This window comes from Podarcis gaigeae (assembly GCF_964106915.1).
Source record: "Podarcis gaigeae genome assembly, chromosome: 17".
Classification (NCBI taxonomy): Eukaryota; Metazoa; Chordata; class Lepidosauria; order Squamata; family Lacertidae; genus Podarcis; species Podarcis gaigeae.
In genome coordinates, this window is record NC_139694.1 from 38,455,698 (window position 1) to 38,474,468 (window position 18,771).

Genomic DNA, 18,771 nt, shown 5'->3' on the forward strand with positions numbered 1-18,771 from the left:
ATGTCCCACAACATGCGGACTAGAAGCAGCCATTCCATCAGGTTGCAGCAGCAGGAGAGATGAGACTACAGGGCCACTCCATCAGCAATGCTGGGAGACCAGCTCCATGTGGTTCCTCTCAACTGTTTCCACCTCAGCTGGTCATTATGAGAACTTTGCAACTTTAAGAACTGGTGCCTGAGTTTGCTTGTTGTCCTCTTTCCTCCTCACTCCTTTTTCCTTTTGTGTCCTGTCTTTACCGAGTTTATGTAAGCTGCTTTGGGAGCCTTTTCAGCTGAAGAGCAGGGTAAAAAAAGCTTCAAATAAATAATCAAAGAGTTGCCCCCAGCATTTTGCTTTTGCTTTTGCACTTGGGATTCACTTTTTTGTCAGTCTATATTGAGACCAGTAGGCTCTGAGACATCTTCTGAGTGCAGCACAAAAATGCACATGGCTATCTAGTGAGATTTCTTTGATATATTTTTGGACTGGATACTTGGGTAGCCTGATTCCATATTTCAGGTCCTATAAAGTGAATTCAGCATCAGAGTTTAAAATTTCGTAAACTAATATTGTACCTTTATTCTGAATATTTGCTGTTTTCAGGATCATACATATTTATGAAGCAGGTTCCTGGACCACAAAGTTTAAATAAAAGTTGTATCAATTGAATATATTGCCAGAATGCAAATATAGGGAACACACATTTTTGTTGCAACTCCAGAAACGAAAGGATATTAGCTTCATGATTAACGCCATTGCACTGTTATACATACAGGATTCACAAACACAGGATTTTGTAGAAATTCTTAGATCCTGAGATATTTCCATATTGGAGCTAGAATATGTATAACTGGGACTATTCCTCTTTACTAGTTTAAAAATCACAGGAGTTTCAATGTGCAAGATGGGTTTGTGCTTTGCAGACAGTGCTGCTGGCCCTTCAAGCAGGGCTGTTACCACTGATCCAAATCTTACTCAGTTCTTGTACAATCTGATGGAGTCGATTTCATTGGCTTTCAAAGCACTCCTATACATGTCCACTCAGAAGGAAGAGATTGAATTCAATAGGACTTGCAGCCTGTGCTGTATGATAAATTTAAAGCCTAACAAGGTTAAAATTTGGGATGTGCTGAATTTTCATTTTGAACATTTTTGATGTAAAAATAGTGCTTTTAAGGGCTAGAATAACCACCAGCCTGAATCCTCAGACTCCATTTTCACTCTTGTTTGAGGTCTGTTCACTTTTCAATTAGCTGTTTGTTCTGCACCATTATTTGCTTATTTTCAATAGCAGGGGTTGTGTTCAATGAACTTTTACTCTGACTAACTAACTAACTACCTTAAAACTATTAATTTCACCAGGTCTACGCTGAAGAAAGGTTAGCTGGATACAACACAAGGGCTTCTTCCTGGCTATGAGATTCCAACTAATTGGAGATCAAAGAACTAGCATGACAGTGACAAAACATGCAGCCAATTGGATGTGGCTATGTGATGCCAATTCAGAGCGAGGGCAGGCAAACTGTCCTCACTCTACATGGGCAAGCATTTCCCTCCCTGTCTGCAGACCCCACAGACAAAGGATATGTGACACGCTCTATTTTTATATTACATCCTGTTTCCCTGTGAAGGAAATGTCCCTGTGGACACGGGAGGGGAACTCAGTTCAGCATCTCTTACCATGGCAAAACCCACATCGGCCTTCTTGAGTGCTGGTCCATCATTCGTCCCATCACCAGTGACAGCAACCACCTGGCGCTGGTCCCCGATAGTGCTGTCGATTATGCCTTCAAGGGCAAGAATGTGGGTTAGCTAGTAGTGAGTGAGCTACGCATTCAAATAAATACCAGTGACTTTACAGAGAAGTTTGCATCCATATATGGGTAAGACTTGCATAGATAACCTGATCTGCATATCTGGAGTTCACCGGCAGAAAATGACAACCAGACCCCTGACTCCCACCACCCCATGTTGCTCTCTCTTGCATTGACTAAGGGCAAAGAGACAGGCAATCTCTTACCTTTCACCAAGGTGTGTTTGTCGGTAGGTGACGACCGAGCCAGAACCCTCAGTTTTGGCCAGATTTTATCAAGGCGTTCTTGTTCTATCTGCAGGGCAGAGAGGCAGAGACAAGTAAGATATGGTTACCAGATTTTTTTTCAATGAATCCGGGACACTATTTTATTTTTTTTTGGAAGCTGAGTAGCAACAGGTAGTGGGGATAGTGAGGCAAAAGGCCCTGGGCCCAAGCACACATGCATATTGTATAAAGGTGCAAGCCCTTCTTTTGTACCCTATAAAACACAAATGCACAGTTTTTTAAAAACTGGGCAACGGTGTGCCGCCTGCCAGTAACTCCCAAGCCTTCCCTGATCTCCTGCCCCCTTCTCCCTTTGTTATGACAGATCGGGGGAGGCTTGGGAGTCATGGGTGGCTGGCCATTGCCCAGTTTTTTAAAAACTCTGCACGTTTATGTTTCGCAGGGTGCAAAAGAAGGGCTTTGCACCTTGCCTGGCAGAGAAACCATGTGGCTTGCACCCCTCCTGGGCAACGGCCAGGGGCCCGCAACTCCTGAGCCTCCCCCAATCTGTCAAAACAAAGGGGGAAGGAGGCAGGAGATCTGTACCACTGGATGTCCCCGGTTCACCTTCGGCAGTGGCGGCGGCAGTGAGCAGCTCCTGAAGCCAGCCAGAGCCAACTGCACTCCGGGCTGCCGAGGCTGCTGCTGCCACGTTTCCCGGGGACAGATTTGCAAATCTGGGGATGTCTGGTAACCCTAAAGTAAGAACTACTCACTAATAAAGCGAAATGAGCTGCCTTCTATTGAGTTTGGTATTGATTGGACCAGCTGGCAGTGACCTTCTAGGGTTTCAGACAGTGTCTTCCCAGTCCTACCTGGAGTCACTAAAGACTGAACCCGGAACCCTTTTCATGCAAAGCATGTGCTCTGCTGCTGAGACCCTGGACCTTCCCAGACACGGACCACACTTACACAGTTTCTCTCAAATACTTCAGGACTAGTTCAAACAGGCATGGTAATCCTTTGATGGCTGGCAGTGCAATCCGAACCTTGATGACTGACAGCACAATCAGAAAAGACTGGACGGCCATCCATCATGGATGCTTTAGTTGAGATTCCTGCATTGCTGGGGGTTGGACTAGATGACCCTCGGGGTCCCTTCCAACTATGCAATTCTAGATTCTATGAAAGTGGTGTTAGGACTACAGCCTGGAATACACCTTCCCAGGCAGAACTTTCAATACAGTCACTGCAACACTTGTTGCAGACTGAGGCAAAAATATGGCAGTAGACTGGGTTGCACTGTTGCATATTTTATTCATTAATAGAAGGATCTATACACCACCCTTAAGTATGACCTATCAGGGCAGCTAATAATATAACAAAACAATGTAAAAGTCTGTCAAATTCAGAAGAAGAATTCAGTTCTTTAAAATGTTCCTCCCTGGGGGAAAAGGAGGTGGCAGAACTGGGAAAACTTCCCTGTGGTTTGTTCAAAACTGAAAAACGGAATGCAAAAGCTTCTGACTTCCTCTTCTGGTGTGCAAAAGAGGAGGAGAATAAAAGGAACACAGGAAGCTGCCTCACTAAGTCTGACCATTGGTTTAGCTCAGTGCTGTCTGCACCAGGGAATAGAAGCCTCAGGTCTGGAGCCCACCAAACATCTGTACCTGACCCTCAAGACTCTCTCCAGGCCACATCCCTCACCAGCCCTCACTGAGTGTTTTTGCCTGGCTGCAGTGCGTCCCTGAACTCTGACAATGCTACTTGCTCGCCTGGATGGAAGATAGTGAGGGGGTTGTGAGCATGAAGAAACTAGCCTGCTGTGCAAAAGAAAAAGTCATAGTTAATACTTGCCCGACTTTTGCCTCTGGCCCTGCCCACCATTGGCATGTGGCCCTCATAAGGTTGACCAGGAGAGAATGTGAAAAAGGTCCTAGGGATCTTAGTGAACCTCAAGCTTAACATGAGTCAACAGCAGCAAAGAAGAAGAAGAAGAAGAAGAAGAAGAAGAAGAAGAAGAAGAAGAAGAAGAAGAAGAAGAAGAAGAAGAAATGCTATTCTAGGTGGTATCAACAGAAGTCTAGTGACCAGATCAAGGGAAATAATAGCACGATTGTATTCTGCCTTGGTCAGACCACACCTGGAATATTTTATTGCGTGTTTTAAAGTTATGTTTTATTATCACATTTTTGTATTGTATTGCATTGGATTGTTATAGGGTGTACATTCTTTGTTTCTTCAGCTTGTAAACCGCCTTGGCTATTGTAAGTTAGAAAGATGGTATACAAAGTAAAAGTGATGATGATGGAATACTGTGTCCAATTCTGGGCACCACCATTTAGGAAGGATGTTTACAAGCTGGAACATGTGCAGAGGAGGGCAATCAAGATGATCAATGGTCTAGAAATGAAGGCTCAAATCTGCTATCACTTTGCACTGCTATTGATAATCATAGAATTTTAGGAGCAGCACCATTCCAGACACTTAAAATAATTTATTCAGTCACCTCTCCCTTTTCATTGCGGATCCGCCGGTTGAACTCCTTTCCTTCTAGGCACAAGAAGTCCTCCCCTGGCTGGATGATGCCACACTTGGCGGCAATGGCCCGGGCTGTGTTTATGTTGTCTCCTGTCACCATGCGAACTGTGATGCCGGCACGTTGGCATTTGCGAATGGCATCTGGCACCTGCAAAGGAGGCACAGGGCTCACGTTGATTTTCTGCAATTCAGCATGTTTGCTGAGCGAGCACTTGCCCCCATATTGAAACTGCTAGCTGGCTTTGTTGTAATATACAGTTATTGACTCCCTCAAATGCATGAAAGGGTTAACCTGAGCCCTGAGCTCAAGTTACCAGAGAGGATCAGTCTCTCCCCCGCCCCCTTCTTGGTCTTTTCTCTTGGTGCTTCCTGCAACAAACAAGAAGCCATGTTAAGCTGACTTCTATATATTACTCAAATGAAGGAAATGGGCACAAATTTTCTTACATTTGCAAATTATTCTGCTAATTTTGCTAATCATGGGAATTCCTTCTCCAACTACTGGAAATCAGTTAGCCATTTCTCTGGCTTCTAAAATTTCAGTAGGCATTGCTAGTTATGCCTTTGCTGCTATGAGAGCTAGAAACATGATGCCCATTTTGCCTAAAAATATAAAAGCAGAAATTCTTAGGACGCTGAATTCTGCAACAAATTCTGGGTTGTTGTTGGGCCATTCAGCAGAATTGCAGCATTCATGGAGCATTAGCAAAGTTCTCCCTGGGTCCAAGTCCAACATACTATCTACTGTATCATGCAGGTGGTTGAAATCCATATTTTTGTCCTTGTTATTAGCAGGGGTCCTGTCTGTCTGAGATCTTAGAACTGGAATCAATTCTCCTCACCCAGAAAACACTCAGGATGGGCTGTGAGTCCAAAGGGACAGACAGGGATTTGTTCACAGAAAAGGCACCCTAGTTTAGCTGTTACCTCAGGCCGCACGGGATCCTCAATTCCCACCACAGCAATGCACGTCAAGTCTATTACAATATCGTTCTCACTGTCCCATTCGGGCTCCTTCCCTGCTGGGAAATCGCGGTAGGCTATGCAGATAGTCCTCAGTCCATCACATGCCATGGGCTCTATCACCTTCTTCACCATTTCATCTCGGTCACGGGGCCGGAAGGTGCGCAACTCCCCATTACTGTTGAGAATGTTTGTGCACCTGGAAAAGGGGTAAAGAGGAACAGTTTACAGAGGATTATTTTCTCTGGAATATGCAGCTTTGCCACACATGATATGCAGCGGCTTGGTCCACCAGGCTCCTTATTACTTGCGCCTGAAGGGGTGCCGCAGGGTTCTGTCCTAGGCCTGTTGTTGTTCAACATCTTAATACACAACTTGGATAGAGGAATTGAGGCGATGCTCCTCAAATTTGCAGATGACCTCCAACTGGGGGCAGGATAGCTAATGCCACCAAAGACAGCATCGGGATTCAAAACAACCTTAACAGACTGGAGAACTGGACCAAAACTAACAATATGAATTGCAATATAGGGCCAAATGTAAGGTTTTACACTTAGGCAGGAATAACCAGCTGCACAAATCTAAGATGGGGAACGCTTCCACTGTGATTACTTTTGTTGGCATCCATCTGTTGCAATAGACAATGGAGTGCACCTCCAGGGGTGAAGTCAAGCCGCTGGAGAATCACAGCACCTGCTGTGGCTGCAGAGACCAGGCTCTGACTTCTGGACATTCGCAATGGTCTCACTGCCTTCTGAAGTAAGGCAACCTTCTCAGTACAGTACCGACATCCAGTAGTCCAAAAGTGCCCTGAAATTTCCTTTTCCCCAATGTGAAGACCTTTTTATTTGCTTACTTCTTAAAATATAATTTGACACTGTTTTATGTGTCCCCTAACATCACCGCCATTAGTGTTGTATACTTCTCTGCAGCTTTCTTGTTTTAGTGAAATTTGCTCTTTTCATTGGTTTTAAATTGTGAGCAACTCTGAAAGCATTTTTGGAGTTGAAGAGCAGGGCAGAGATGCTGCCAAAGGACTGCATGATTTTGTGCATACATTATCGTGTATTCTCAAGTGTTGTTGTTATGCTGGTGCAAATTTCAGAGCTAGAATGAGCACTCAGCAGTAGCAACAACTTGTGTGGGCATCATTTAAACTCATACAAGGGAGTGCAGACTCACTTTTTAAGGACGATTTCAGAAGCGCCTTTGCTGAAGAGGCGGTAGCCGCCATCAGGCATGCAGATGACGGTGCTCATGGATTTGCGGACAGAATTAAAGGTGTAAACCTTGTAGAGCTTCTCCTCAGGGATCTGTTCACGCACAGGCTGGTAGTCACGCCGCAGGTCAAGCACAAAGCCCAGCAGTGAACACTCCGTCTTGTTGCCGACCTGGCGTGGCAAGCCCCCTTCTTTCTCTGGAGGCTGAAGGAAGCAGAGAATAAGAAAGGAGAACCTCATTCTTCAGTTCTCCAAACCTCATCCGTTTCCTCTGCCTATGGGCTGAACTAAAAGTTTTGGGATCCCACAACCACAGCCCTGCAACAGGCCTTGAATCTGGAGGCATATCTACACTATACATTCATACTGTGGCTTCCTCTCTGCATGGATTTTTGGGAACTGTAGTGGATTACAACTTTCTGATCAAAAGTTATTGGTGTCCTCAAACTACAATTCCCAGGGTTACTTGGGGAGCACAACAACAGAAATACAGCTGTGTAACCAACGTAAGTATGCAGAATGCAGGTGAGGAGAGCTGAATCCTTCCCAAATCCTCTGTCTATCTTCCTGCTGGCTCTCTTCCTTATTATTTTATTTATGATTATGATTATCATTGCATTTATTCATGGCTTACTACATAAAATACCTCAAAGTTACTTACAATTATGAAAGTGTGTGTAATACAAAAATAAAAACACACCAGAAAGGTCAAATAGCATTATTGCTCATCCTGCAATAATATAAAAAGGAAAAATCCTATGTCAATCTACTAGACACTTTTTATTCTAACTGGGTTTATATCCTGTACTGGAGCCTTGCTGGGGGGAAAAATGTTTGGGAAGCAGATTGCAAGGAGGTAAACCCAAGGAATCAGGAGGGTTCAGATCCTCTCTCACTCATGCCAGACCAGCTCTGAAAACTGATATTTCTCCCTTGCTTTATAAATGACAGGGGCAAAGTAACATTTACAGTGGATCAAGAGAATATGCCAGAGTCTTCCACAACATTTATGAGTTCCACCCCTCTGAGCTGCCCTAACATTCAAATGGCACCCAAAGGTAGTATTGCAGCATTGGCCTATCTAGCCTGAGGATGCAGTGGGGCATCCCTGGCCGCCACTCACTAGTATCTTGGTGGTGTAGGCACTGTTGATGGCGATGGCGTGCACAAGCAGATCCAGATTCTTGGGTGTAAGGTTGCTGGGGTCAGGGGTCTCCCTGTAGTGAGTGTCACCCATGTAGGACTGCACAACGGTCATGCGATTGGTGGTCAAGGTGCCTGTCTTGTCAGAGCAGATGGCAGTGGCATTGCCCATGGTCTCACAGGCATCCAGGTGTCGAACCAGGTTATTGTCCTTCATCATTTTCTGCAGTCAAAGAATGAGATCAGAAGTTTAGCTGCACTCTAGTGTCTTCCTCTAAGGTGCTGAGGGGTGTGTTGAACCAGGACCTCCCACAGTCAGCTACCATCTAGGCTGTCAGCTGACCCCACAGAAGACCCCACAGTCAGCTGACATCCCAAAATATGCAGAGGCACCAGTCATTCCTTCGAAGCATGTCAAGTCATCTGAAAAATGCTTCCCTTCAGCCAGCAATGCAGACTCTCTCTTGCTTTGCCTAACATCATACTAGCCCTGAACCATCTCCCTTTACATCATATATCTAATGCAGTATTTGACCTCCACCCTCTTCTGCTTCTGTGTCATGGTTCAGCCGACACAGACCTTGAACCCGATGAGGACCAAGGGGAGCAGGACCCTCCAACGATGTTCATACTACCAATGACCCCAACAAACCAACACATCTGGACATATTTGCCCCAGGACTGGAGATACCTCACACCAGTTGCCACTCTGCCCCTTATTTCTCACCCTAGGGTCAAGGAGCAATGGAGACAGAGAGCTGGGCAGGAACTTCAGAGATGCTGCTGAAATGCTTGCACATGAGGCTGTCCAGGGGATGGGGAAGTGCAGGGAGACAACTGCTTGGACCAGGGCCTGGTGGGCCTCCAGCTCCTACACAAGCTTACAGTTTGAGCTGCTGCATTGCTGAAGCAACAAGAACCACCTAAGCTGCAGCCTTCCTGACCTGGGGAAATGGACACTCCTATTTTCCTGACCTGTAGCTTGTTCATGACTATGCCTCCTGTCTAGCATGTCTATGGCCTTATCAAGGTCAGGCCCGGATTCTTTGGCACCTGCTGTAAGCTAGGCCCCAGGCCTGGCACTCTATTGACTGAATCTAACAGAAGGATCTAAAACACCATGCATCTAACTCCCATTGAAGTCTACAACATCAATGCTATACCTTAATTTGTAAGAGACGACTATCAGAGGGCACTACTTTTGCCAACCTGGTATTTCAGAGACAGTCTCTCACACGAGAAGGATACCAACCCTGTGATGTATGCCAGACACTGAAAATTTGATTCTTACCTTCACAGAATAGGCTAAAGAGATAGTGACGGCCAATGGGAGGCCTTCAGGGACGGCCACGACCAGGACAGTGACACCAATAATGAAGAACTTGACAAAGTATTGCACATAGACAGGGGTGCACTCAGCCAACCATGCCTTCCCATCGATTACAAATGTCTCAATAACAAAATACAGAACCAGGATGATGACAGTGATGGCTGACATCACCAGCCCTGGCAGGAGTAAGAGAAAGAAAGAGAAACGGACAATCAGGTGTGACAATTAGACCTAAGCCTGAGTACCTGTGATCACCCACCCAGCCCAAGTTCCACACTTTAAGAATATTCTGGCTCTAAAGCCAGAACACAAGGAATTGAAACTAAGGCTGTGTACACACAACGTTATATTCAATGCTCACTGAGATCTTGTTTTTTCTATCTAGTCTACACACATTCAGGACATATTGCACATTTTATGCCCCTGAAAATAGCTTTTCACAATTCCAAAAATAAAGGCTCAATGCAAATTGATTTTGCAATACACCTCACCCCTCCCATGTCCATTTGAAAATGGACGGAGTCAGTCCCAGTAATGAGGGTGTATCCACACCTGCCTAACAATGTTGTGGGCATAATAAGGTCACAATTACCAATTCTTCATTCACCTGGGGCATGTGCAGGAAGGAAAAGGTGTGGATAACCTAACTGAGGGATTTCAAGCACATTATCAAGGAATCCCACCACCCCCTTGTGGGCAGCAGGATCATTCTAGAATTTAAGTTGAGGATTAGCATGAATGATTCCATATTCAAAAAAACTACATTTTTGCACTACAGATAGGAAGTGTGTCCACATCCTAAGACTCCTTTGCAAGGCCCCTTTGCACATTACTCATTCAGTCCCCAAAGCCACGTCAGGTATTTTCTGCTAAGACAAGGGTTGATAGGAGCAGGCTATCTAGAAAGGCAAAGGAATTAAAATGTTCAGAAACTTGCAAGGTGATGGGGTGGAAGAGAAAGAGGATCAGTGGGTAACCTCTTTTATATTGTTTCATATCTAAGTTGAGCAGTGAGAAATTGGGGGCAGCCTTCACAGGTCACAGATATTTTTGGAGAACTGAGCACTGGAGACTTGTTATTTACAAATATGCAAATTGATTTATGGAGGTGCCAGAGGAAGCAAACAGGTGATCAGTGCTGCCTCGCTGCAACAACTGAGTTTCTAACCACTTTTTTGCTACCCAAATTCAAACTACTGTATTTTTCGCTGTATAACACGCACCCGACCATAACACGCACATAGTTTTTAGAGGAGGAAAATCCGTAGGCATGCCACCCGTAGGCATTCCCTCCATAACACGCACAGACATTTCCCCTTACTTTTTAGGAGGGAAAAAGTGAGTGTTATGGTGCAAAAAATACGATAAACACTATTCAGTTCTCTTTGTTCACAAAGTTCTTTTGACCTTCCTCAGATCGGAAAAACCTGATTTCCCACCTTCACCTTAGCTTCCCACCTTCCCACCTTAGAGTTAGGTGTGATTTCCATTCTAGACAATTGAGGCAGCCAAGTGCCCATTCTCTCCTCTCAATGACCAGACCAGGCAGATCTGCTATGAAACCAATGAAGCTTAAGCTCCAGGGTCCCTAATCCCTGAGGGGCCCCAGAAGCGACTTCAGTGCACATTGCTTTAAAAAATGGGTCTAGTACAACTCAAATTAATTTTTTGTTGTATGTATTTCAAAAATCCCAAAGTTTGAGTCTATAGCATGGATGTAGCAAAGGTGGAGGATTGTGTCAAGTTGGCTGGTCTGCTGTGGTTAATGTAATTCTTCCCCCTTTTTAGCACAGGTCAAGACCGCTGAGATGAATAACAATGAGTTCATGAAAGTACTTAAGCAGATACCAAAAATCACACTCACAGAAGATTTGTGGAGATCTGCCACGGAACAACCCCATTGAAGAAGATAGCAGTGGTTACCTTGTTGCTGGTTGTGAAGCCCCCCCCCCCAATAGTTCAAGCTTCAGGGCCCCCAAAATGTAGGTCCATCACTGGACCAGACCATGCAAGGCTTAAGGAGAGACCCATTTCTCTGCAGAGCAAAGTGGGGACTGGGTCACACAACATTACTAATTGAAAGAGATCTCAAAAATGGGGCAGGTCAATGATGCATTGGGCATCATCACCTCCAGTCCGTATGGGAAAAGGCTGCGTGTCAAATTCAGCTTCCTGAGAATCTCTGTTTCTAGTCCTTGTTATGGTTATGAGGATATGCCTCAAAGTGGTCAATGCCTGATGAAACCTCAGAAGACAGAGGGGAGGCTGAATATGGTTTTCATTGCTTCTGGTTGGGGCTCCAATAACCAAGACATTTCATTTCATTGTCCCTCCCAAACATTCATAAAACCTGAAGGAATGATCAAAAGTGTAAAAAGAGAGAAATAAATCGTTCAAAATAAAAGGAAATAAATTCATGCAGTACTTGCTTTTCTTCTTCTTTTTTGGGGGGTGGGAAGGAGAAGAGGAATTCATTTCTTTTTGTCATGCAGAGCACAAAGTCCTAGCTGCATCTTGTTTCCCATTCCATAAGAAAGGCCACCCTCCTGCTATTTCTCAACATGGGTCGTTCTGCTTGGTCCTGTGAGACGGCATCCCAACATACCTGCTTTCCCGATCTGCACAGCCAGTTTGGTGAGCTTCCCTTGCAGGACAGATTTCTCTTTTTTGGGCACACTGGCTTTCTTCTTCTCTCGCTCTTCCATCTCACCACCTTCTGCACTTTTCAGGGGTTGCATCTCCATGGCAACTGCCCCATCCTGCTTTTTGGCTGCAGAGGGAAAGTGGGAGCAAAACACTGGTTCACCCATAAGGGAAGAATATCTGTCCTACCCTACTGTCATATTAATCCTACAGCTAGGATTGACACAAAACAAAACAAAAACAAACAAATAGAAAAGCCCCCCTGCTCTTGTTCTGCTAAACAGCGTCCTGAGGCACTAGAAATAAGGTACTGAAGCAGGAGCTGGGCAGCCATCTGTCAGGGGTGCTGCCATTGCAAGATTCATGCATTGAGCAGAGGGTTGGATAAGATGATACAGGAAGCTACCTTCTACCTTTGGTCCATGTAGCTCAATATTGTCTACACTGGCTGGCAGCAGCTCTCCAGGATTTGAGGCTGGAGTCTCTCTCAGCCCTACCTGGAGATGCCAGCGGGGACTGAACCTGGGACCTTCTTGCATGCTCTATCACTGAGCTACAGCCCTTCCCTTAGAGTCCTCTAATGACTTCCAAGGCCCTTTCCAACTCTAAATTCTATGGCAGATGAGGTTTTCCACATATCTCTCCCCTCCCCCCCCAAATCACCAGCTGAATTTCTGTGTCACATGCTGATGTCAAGAAGGGTCTGGGTCACAGAAAAAGCAGCAGCCCCATCCCCTGACTGCTCTAGTGGGGCTCCATTCCCCGCAGCACACCTGGTGCTATCAGGGATGGGGAAGCCTTCCCCTTCTGGGGGCCGCATCCTGGTGGTGATCAGGGCCAAAGGCAAAAGCCCATGGGGCAACAGGCGTGACTTTGTACAATATGCCACTTTCCAGCCATGCAAAAAAGAACAGCAACACCCACCCAGGAGTCCCCGCCTCTCTCTCATACCTCCCCCCAAGCAAGCAAGAGGCAAGCAGGAGTTCATGGACACATTCAAGCAGCCAGATGCCCTTGAAGAGAGGGTGCAGTAGCGAGGAGTGTGGCCTGGGGAGAGTCCTGCTGAGGGCCAGACAGAGAGGAGTGGAAAGCTAGATTTGGCCCCTGGCTTGATCTTCCATTCCCCTGTTCCAGATGCTTCCTTGGGGGAAATAGGAATTTGCCTCCTCCTACGGTAAAGTCAAGTGAGGAGCTGCTTTCTTAGAGGACCAGTTTCAGATCTGTCCGCAGAAGGCAGCACACACAGGCATCCACACTGTCTCTTGTTGCCTCTTTTACATTTTCTCTCAACCCACAATACACCCCAGCTGTGCAAAGATATATACAGCCACTCTAGTGCAGTCTTATCATGGGAATATCTCCCATGTAGAGAAAGTGGAACTAAATGTGGTTTAATTGTCATAGCTTCTCCCAGTGAACTCTGTGAATTGTGGTTCCCTGAATGAGATCTTTCTGACAAAAATCTCAGCACCTTCACACAAAACTACAATTCCTACAGTCTTTTAGAGGAAAGTCCTTCTAGTGAACAATTCAGGTGAACAATTCTTTACATGGTAGGTTCAAAAAAATCTTGTGCTCAGATGGTCAGCACTTTCTAATACTTACATATGTGGCTATTGAACCAAGAGAAATACAGGCCTGCATGCGCGCACACACATGCACACCACTCCTATCCCTTGTGGTTCTAAATACCCAACACTGTCTGACATGCCAACATGTATTTTGATAACACTCTCCCACTAGCCTTTGTACAAGATGCTTATTTCCTATGAACCATAGGAGTGTCAGGTCCAATACTGGAGTTCCAAAAAATCTCTGAGTTTATATTCCAGCTCAATAACTGACAAATATATGCAATCTCTGCACTTTGGTACACCCCTGTCTGTAAACAGGGAATATTTTTATTCTTTTGCAACAACTACAGGAACTTTTCTGGCTGTGTTGGCTCTGCTTATTTTGGGCAGCACATGGCAGGCCAAGGACTCTCTTAGTGTGACCAGAGACAGAAACCCTCTTGCTTTCATAATTGCACAGAAGGAAGAATGTGGAGAGGTGCAGCTTGGCATGGAAAGGTTGGAAAAATTGTACCCGCTTGCCAACTGACCAGGATAAATACAGCTTGGCTACCTTTTATGATTTTTAGGCCAGTTGCTAGAAAAACAAGGGGCAAAATCACTCTACCCCTCAATCCTCATTCACATGTGTGTGTTTTAAGCTGTACAGCTTAGGTGAATACAAAGATTTTCTGCTGGGTTACCATCTGAAGACCACCAAATTCAGGAACCCACTGTGAAATTGTAAGAAAATAATGTATTACATGTGTCAGAACATTTTAATATAATCATTTGAATATACCACGCTTGTAATGTACTACTGTAAATCAAAGTTGTTTTGTGCAGTTATGGTGCATGTCACAAATCAATGAGGTTTCTCGTTTGCCTTGAAATGAGAAAGTCTCAACTGTTAGACTTGTTCAGAATGTATGGGCTCAGCCCACAACTTACCCAAACCTCACTGGGCTCTGCTCCTGTCTCCATTGCAGGCTGGCTCTGGGCTTTGCTCCCCAAGTTAGCAAGCTTAGTACCCAGCTCCACCTCTCATGTATTTCAAGAGATAACAACCCTAACAGGAGCTCTGCATGCTTTTGCCTCTGGTCACACAAGGTCTTGCTTTGCTTTGTTTAAACATGTCCGTTTTCTGAATGCAAATTACATATACGGCTAGGAAATCTAGAATCAGTCTGTTAAAGCCTAGTGATGACTAACTGTTTCCACTCTGGATACTACTCTAGCTAAATGTAGAACTACAGGGGAGGCATTCAAAATGTGTTGGGGGAGTGTCCCGGGATTTTTACCTTTGTTCTGATTATTCTCCACTGCCCCATCCTGCTGCTTTCCTACAACAGAAGAAGGGAACGCAAACACAGGACGCTTGAGAACAGACAACACGGCACCAGCACAGAACACACAGTATGGAGACAGCATGGGCATTGACAAACAAGACATTCCACCCCATCCCACTTTGCCCCATGGAAGAAGCTGGCTAGGTGGCTTTACAAGGACATATGGGCAGGGAGAGCATCTACTGAGAAAGAAAACGGACTTAATCTGGCAGGCTCCATTTCTGAGTCAGTTGGCAGATTTCCTGCTCCACCCACTACAAAACCAAGCACATAGCCCATAGCACATAGATATCTTATTGGTTGTAGAAGTGCAGAGGGTGGGAGCTGGTTAAGGCTAACCATGATGCAGGTTACTATTAGTGCACAGTGCTCAAGGTGAGAGAGAAAAGGAAGTGGGACAGTTTAGTGTCTGGTTAGGCTGGACTTGAACTGCATCCATTGAAAAGAAATGGGATAGCTGCAGATCCCTCTGAAAAAGAGGGGGTAGCAACTGACTCTGTCTCAACCCATAGCAAGCCCTGGATGTACATGCAGAATACATGGATATAATGAAGTGTGCATTAATACAGCAACAGATATGCATATGTTTATTGGTTATTTAAAGTGAAATGCACTGAAAAACAGCATGTTTCCTACTATATAGGATGTTTCTTAGGGCTGTTGGAATTGGTGCTGTTTTTGTGTGACCCAGTGTTTCCATGGAGGCAGCCACGGTCCCCCCCCCCCCAATACAATTCCCTCAGAGAATGACAGAAGGTCACCAGATACTGGTATTTTTAGGGGAACTTGCTTCGTTCCACTGAAAGCAGCAGCAGCAAAAAGATCTGTCACATCAGCTGCTCCAGAATTCTTCTCAGCTTTCTAAAGACGGGAGGGGCTTTTGGCAGAGGACCAAGGCAGGCATTGCTGGGCCCTCAGATTGGTAGGATTGTGAGTTCTAAAGTGGATTCCGTGATCTGGTCATGATGATCCTTGATGATCCATGATGATGGCTCCCATCAGGTGAGATCCAAGCACTGCTGCTTCCTCCTCCATCCCTGCCCATATATTATAAACTGCTGCGGCTTTGACAGCATCAACTACATTCCCTGGGCTCTCCTGCCAGACTTTCCTTTTTGGTTTTAATGGTGCTGCTTTAAAAAGGATTGATTGTGCTGCTGTTGCAGCGAGCCACCCTGGTGCGCCTCCGGCAAGTTGGATGGCAGGTAATGAACAAGCAAGCAAGCAAGCAAGCAAGCAAGCAAGCAAGCAAGCAAATAACCTAAATGGCAGCAGTGTGGGTTGTCTGTGTTGCAATCACAGCTGACAGGAGTGCCCCTTCAAGGGAGCTGTGGCTTAGTGTGTGCATCTCTATGTGTGTGGAGGAATTGCTGCCTTCTAAGAATGTGCAAGGGGGATGAAGGGGAATGCTTAGAAATGCATGTTGTCAGTGTCACATAGTGAGGTGGCAGCAGCATGCCTCTGATTGACAGCTGCTAGGAGGGCAAAGAGGACGGTGGTGTTAGGGATGCTGTCCTCATGCCCTGCTTGTGAGCTTCTGAGGGGCATCTGGCTGGACATTGAGAGGAACAAGGTCGTTGAACTAGGTGGACCTCTGGCCTGAACCAGCCAGGCTCTTCTAATGTTCTCGCTGGTGGGGACATATGTGTCATGGATGCATGTCTAGCATGCATGGTTGGCCTGTCTGGGAGCGTATGCATGTATTCTGGAGACGCAGATATATGCCCTTCTGCACATACCCCCCTTGTTCTCAGTTTCGGAAGTCTCTGCATTAGCGTCTAGGGGAAATGAATGAAAGAAGGGACCATGGGAAAAAGGAGGTTGGAGTGCAAGAGGAGGGGAAGTGCAACAGGGGTCAGACGTGGTGGGGATCAGGGAAAAGAAAAACAAAACATTAATAAATAAATTTTCAGGGTGAACTGACAGAACACAGCCGCCAGGGGGCCAAAAGGCCCTCTCCCAATGCTCCTTTCTGGGCTTGGTCCTGAAGGCAGGTTCAGAACCAACGAAACACAGTGCTCCAAATTCCTCCTCCCCAGAGCTGATCCAGGAGGATATGAAGGCTGATGGTAGACCTGGGTGATATTTCAGTTCAATAACAGTCTGAAACTGGTATGAAGTTCAAATTGTGATACTGGCTTCAGAATTTTTGAGCTGGCAATACATTGTGGCTCCCTGGCTGCCACCAGCACAGGGCATTTTACTCCCTGTATGTTTGCCTTCGCCCGAGCAAGCTGGGTCGGTCAGGAGGAAAGAGGCAGCCTGCTCCGCTTGGCAAAGGCCAGCACACAGGCAGGCAGGCAGGCAGGCAGGCAGGCAGGCAGGTGGAGCACCTTCTCAGGCTCTCCCTGCTGAGGCTGGGTTGCAGAGGGAGGGAGGGAGCGCGGGGGCAGGATCTCCTTTGCCCAAGCAAGTGGACAGCCTCCTTCCCTTCCTCCTGGTTGCTCCTCTCTCCCTCCACAGCCCAGCTGCTTTTTCAGCCTTTCCCTGTGTTATTTCAGACACTGCGTTATTTCACTATATTGCAATGGTTAGCTGGTGATATATCACAATGTTGAAAACCAGATATTGCCCAGCCCTTGTTGATGGTATCAAATGCCAACAAGAGATCAGGAAGCAGGAGTAAGGACACACTCCAGCTATCCTGCTCTCTGCAGAGGTCATCCATCTGACAAAGGCCAACTCAGTTCCATGAGCAGGCCTGAACCCAAATTGGAACGGATCTATATACTACTACAGCGATACCTTGGTTCTCGAACTTAATCCATTCCCGGAGTCTGTTCAACTCCTGAAACCATTTCAAAACCAAGGCGTGGCTTCCAATTGGCTGGAGGAGCTTCCTGCCCTCATGCAGAAGCAGCATCAGATGTTTGGCTTCCAAAAAACGTTTGCAAACCGGAACACTTGCGTGTGGGTTTGCGGCATTCGGGAGCCGATTTGTTCGAGCCACTAAGCCGTTCGGGAACCAAGGTTCCACTGTACTAACAATAACAATAACAATGATGATTTTATTATGTGTACCTCGCCCATCTGACTGGATTGCCCCAGCCACTCTGGGCAGCGTCGAATAAAATACAAAAACACAGTAAAATATCAAACATTAAAAACTTCCCTCTACAGGGCTGCTTCCAGATGTCTTTTAAAAGTCAGATAGTTGTTTACTTCCTTGACATCTGATGGGAGGGTGTTCCACACGGCGGGCGCTACTACTGATCAGGCCTTCTGCCCTGGTTCCCTGTAGCTTAACTTCTCACAGTGAGGGAACCATCAGAAGACCCTTGGTGCTGGATCTCAGCATTTGAGCTGAATGATGGGGGTGGAGATGCTTCTTCAGGTATACAGGGTTGAGGCCATTTAGGGCTTTAAAGGTTAGCACAAGCACTCTTAAACATACTGGGAGCCAATGTAGGTTTTTGGACCAGTGTTGTAGGTTCCCATTGGCCACTCCCAGTCATCAGTCTAACATCCGCATTCTGGATTAATTGTAGTTTCTGAGTCATCTTCAAAGGTAGTCCCACATAGAATGCATTGCAGTTCAAGTGGGAGATAACCAGAACATGAACCATTCTGGTGAGACAGTCCACAGGCAGGTAGGGTCTCAGCAGGCATATTAAAAGGAGCTGGTAAGCAGCTGTCCGGAATGCAGAATTAATCTGGCCTCCATGGACAGCTGTGAGTCCAAAATGACTCCCAGGCAGTACACCTGGTTCTTTAGGGACACAGTTACCTCATTTAGGACCAGGGAGTCCCCCACACCTACTCACCCCCTGTCCCCCATAAATAGTACTTTTCAGGATTCAACCTCAATACATTGACTGCCATCCATCTTCCAACTGCCTCCAGACAGGCACACAGGACATTCACTGCCTTCACTGGTTCCAATTTAACCAAGAGGTAGAGCTGGGTATCATCCACATATTGGTGAACACCCAGCCTCAGCCGCCTGATGGTCTCTCCCAGTGGCTTTATATAAAAAGCACAGCAGAGTGGACGGAGTCCTGAGTCACCCCACAAGTAAGCACCCAGG

General features: G+C 46.0%; 1 protein-coding gene across 11 annotated transcripts in view; it reads right to left on the minus strand.

Moving 5' to 3' along the window:
- ATP2B3 (ATPase plasma membrane Ca2+ transporting 3) overlaps positions 1–18,771 on the minus strand; it is a gene marked incomplete at its 3' end in the record, with an annotated part of 126,609 nt that overhangs the window by 34,554 nt on the left and 73,284 nt on the right. For 4 of the 11 annotated variants that reach the window (XM_083718445.1, XM_083718449.1, XM_083718443.1 and 1 more), the window contains 10 exons: positions 16,484–16,522; positions 14,697–14,738; positions 11,805–11,969; positions 9,161–9,375; positions 7,850–8,092; positions 6,689–6,930; positions 5,471–5,705; positions 4,512–4,691; positions 2,003–2,090; positions 1,663–1,769 (listed from right to left, as the gene is read on the minus strand). In XM_083718445.1, coding sequence (XP_083574571.1) covers positions 1,663–1,769; positions 2,003–2,090; positions 4,512–4,691; positions 5,471–5,705; positions 6,689–6,930; positions 7,850–8,092; positions 9,161–9,375; positions 11,805–11,969; positions 14,697–14,738; positions 16,484–16,522 — 1,556 coding nt within the window. The remainder of the gene's footprint in view (positions 1–1,662; positions 1,770–2,002; positions 2,091–4,511; positions 4,692–5,470; positions 5,706–6,688; positions 6,931–7,849; positions 8,093–9,160; positions 9,376–11,804; positions 11,970–14,696; positions 14,739–16,483; positions 16,523–18,771) is intronic. The other 7 variants (XM_083718452.1, XM_083718453.1, XM_083718448.1 and 4 more) reach the window with 2 other exon arrangements.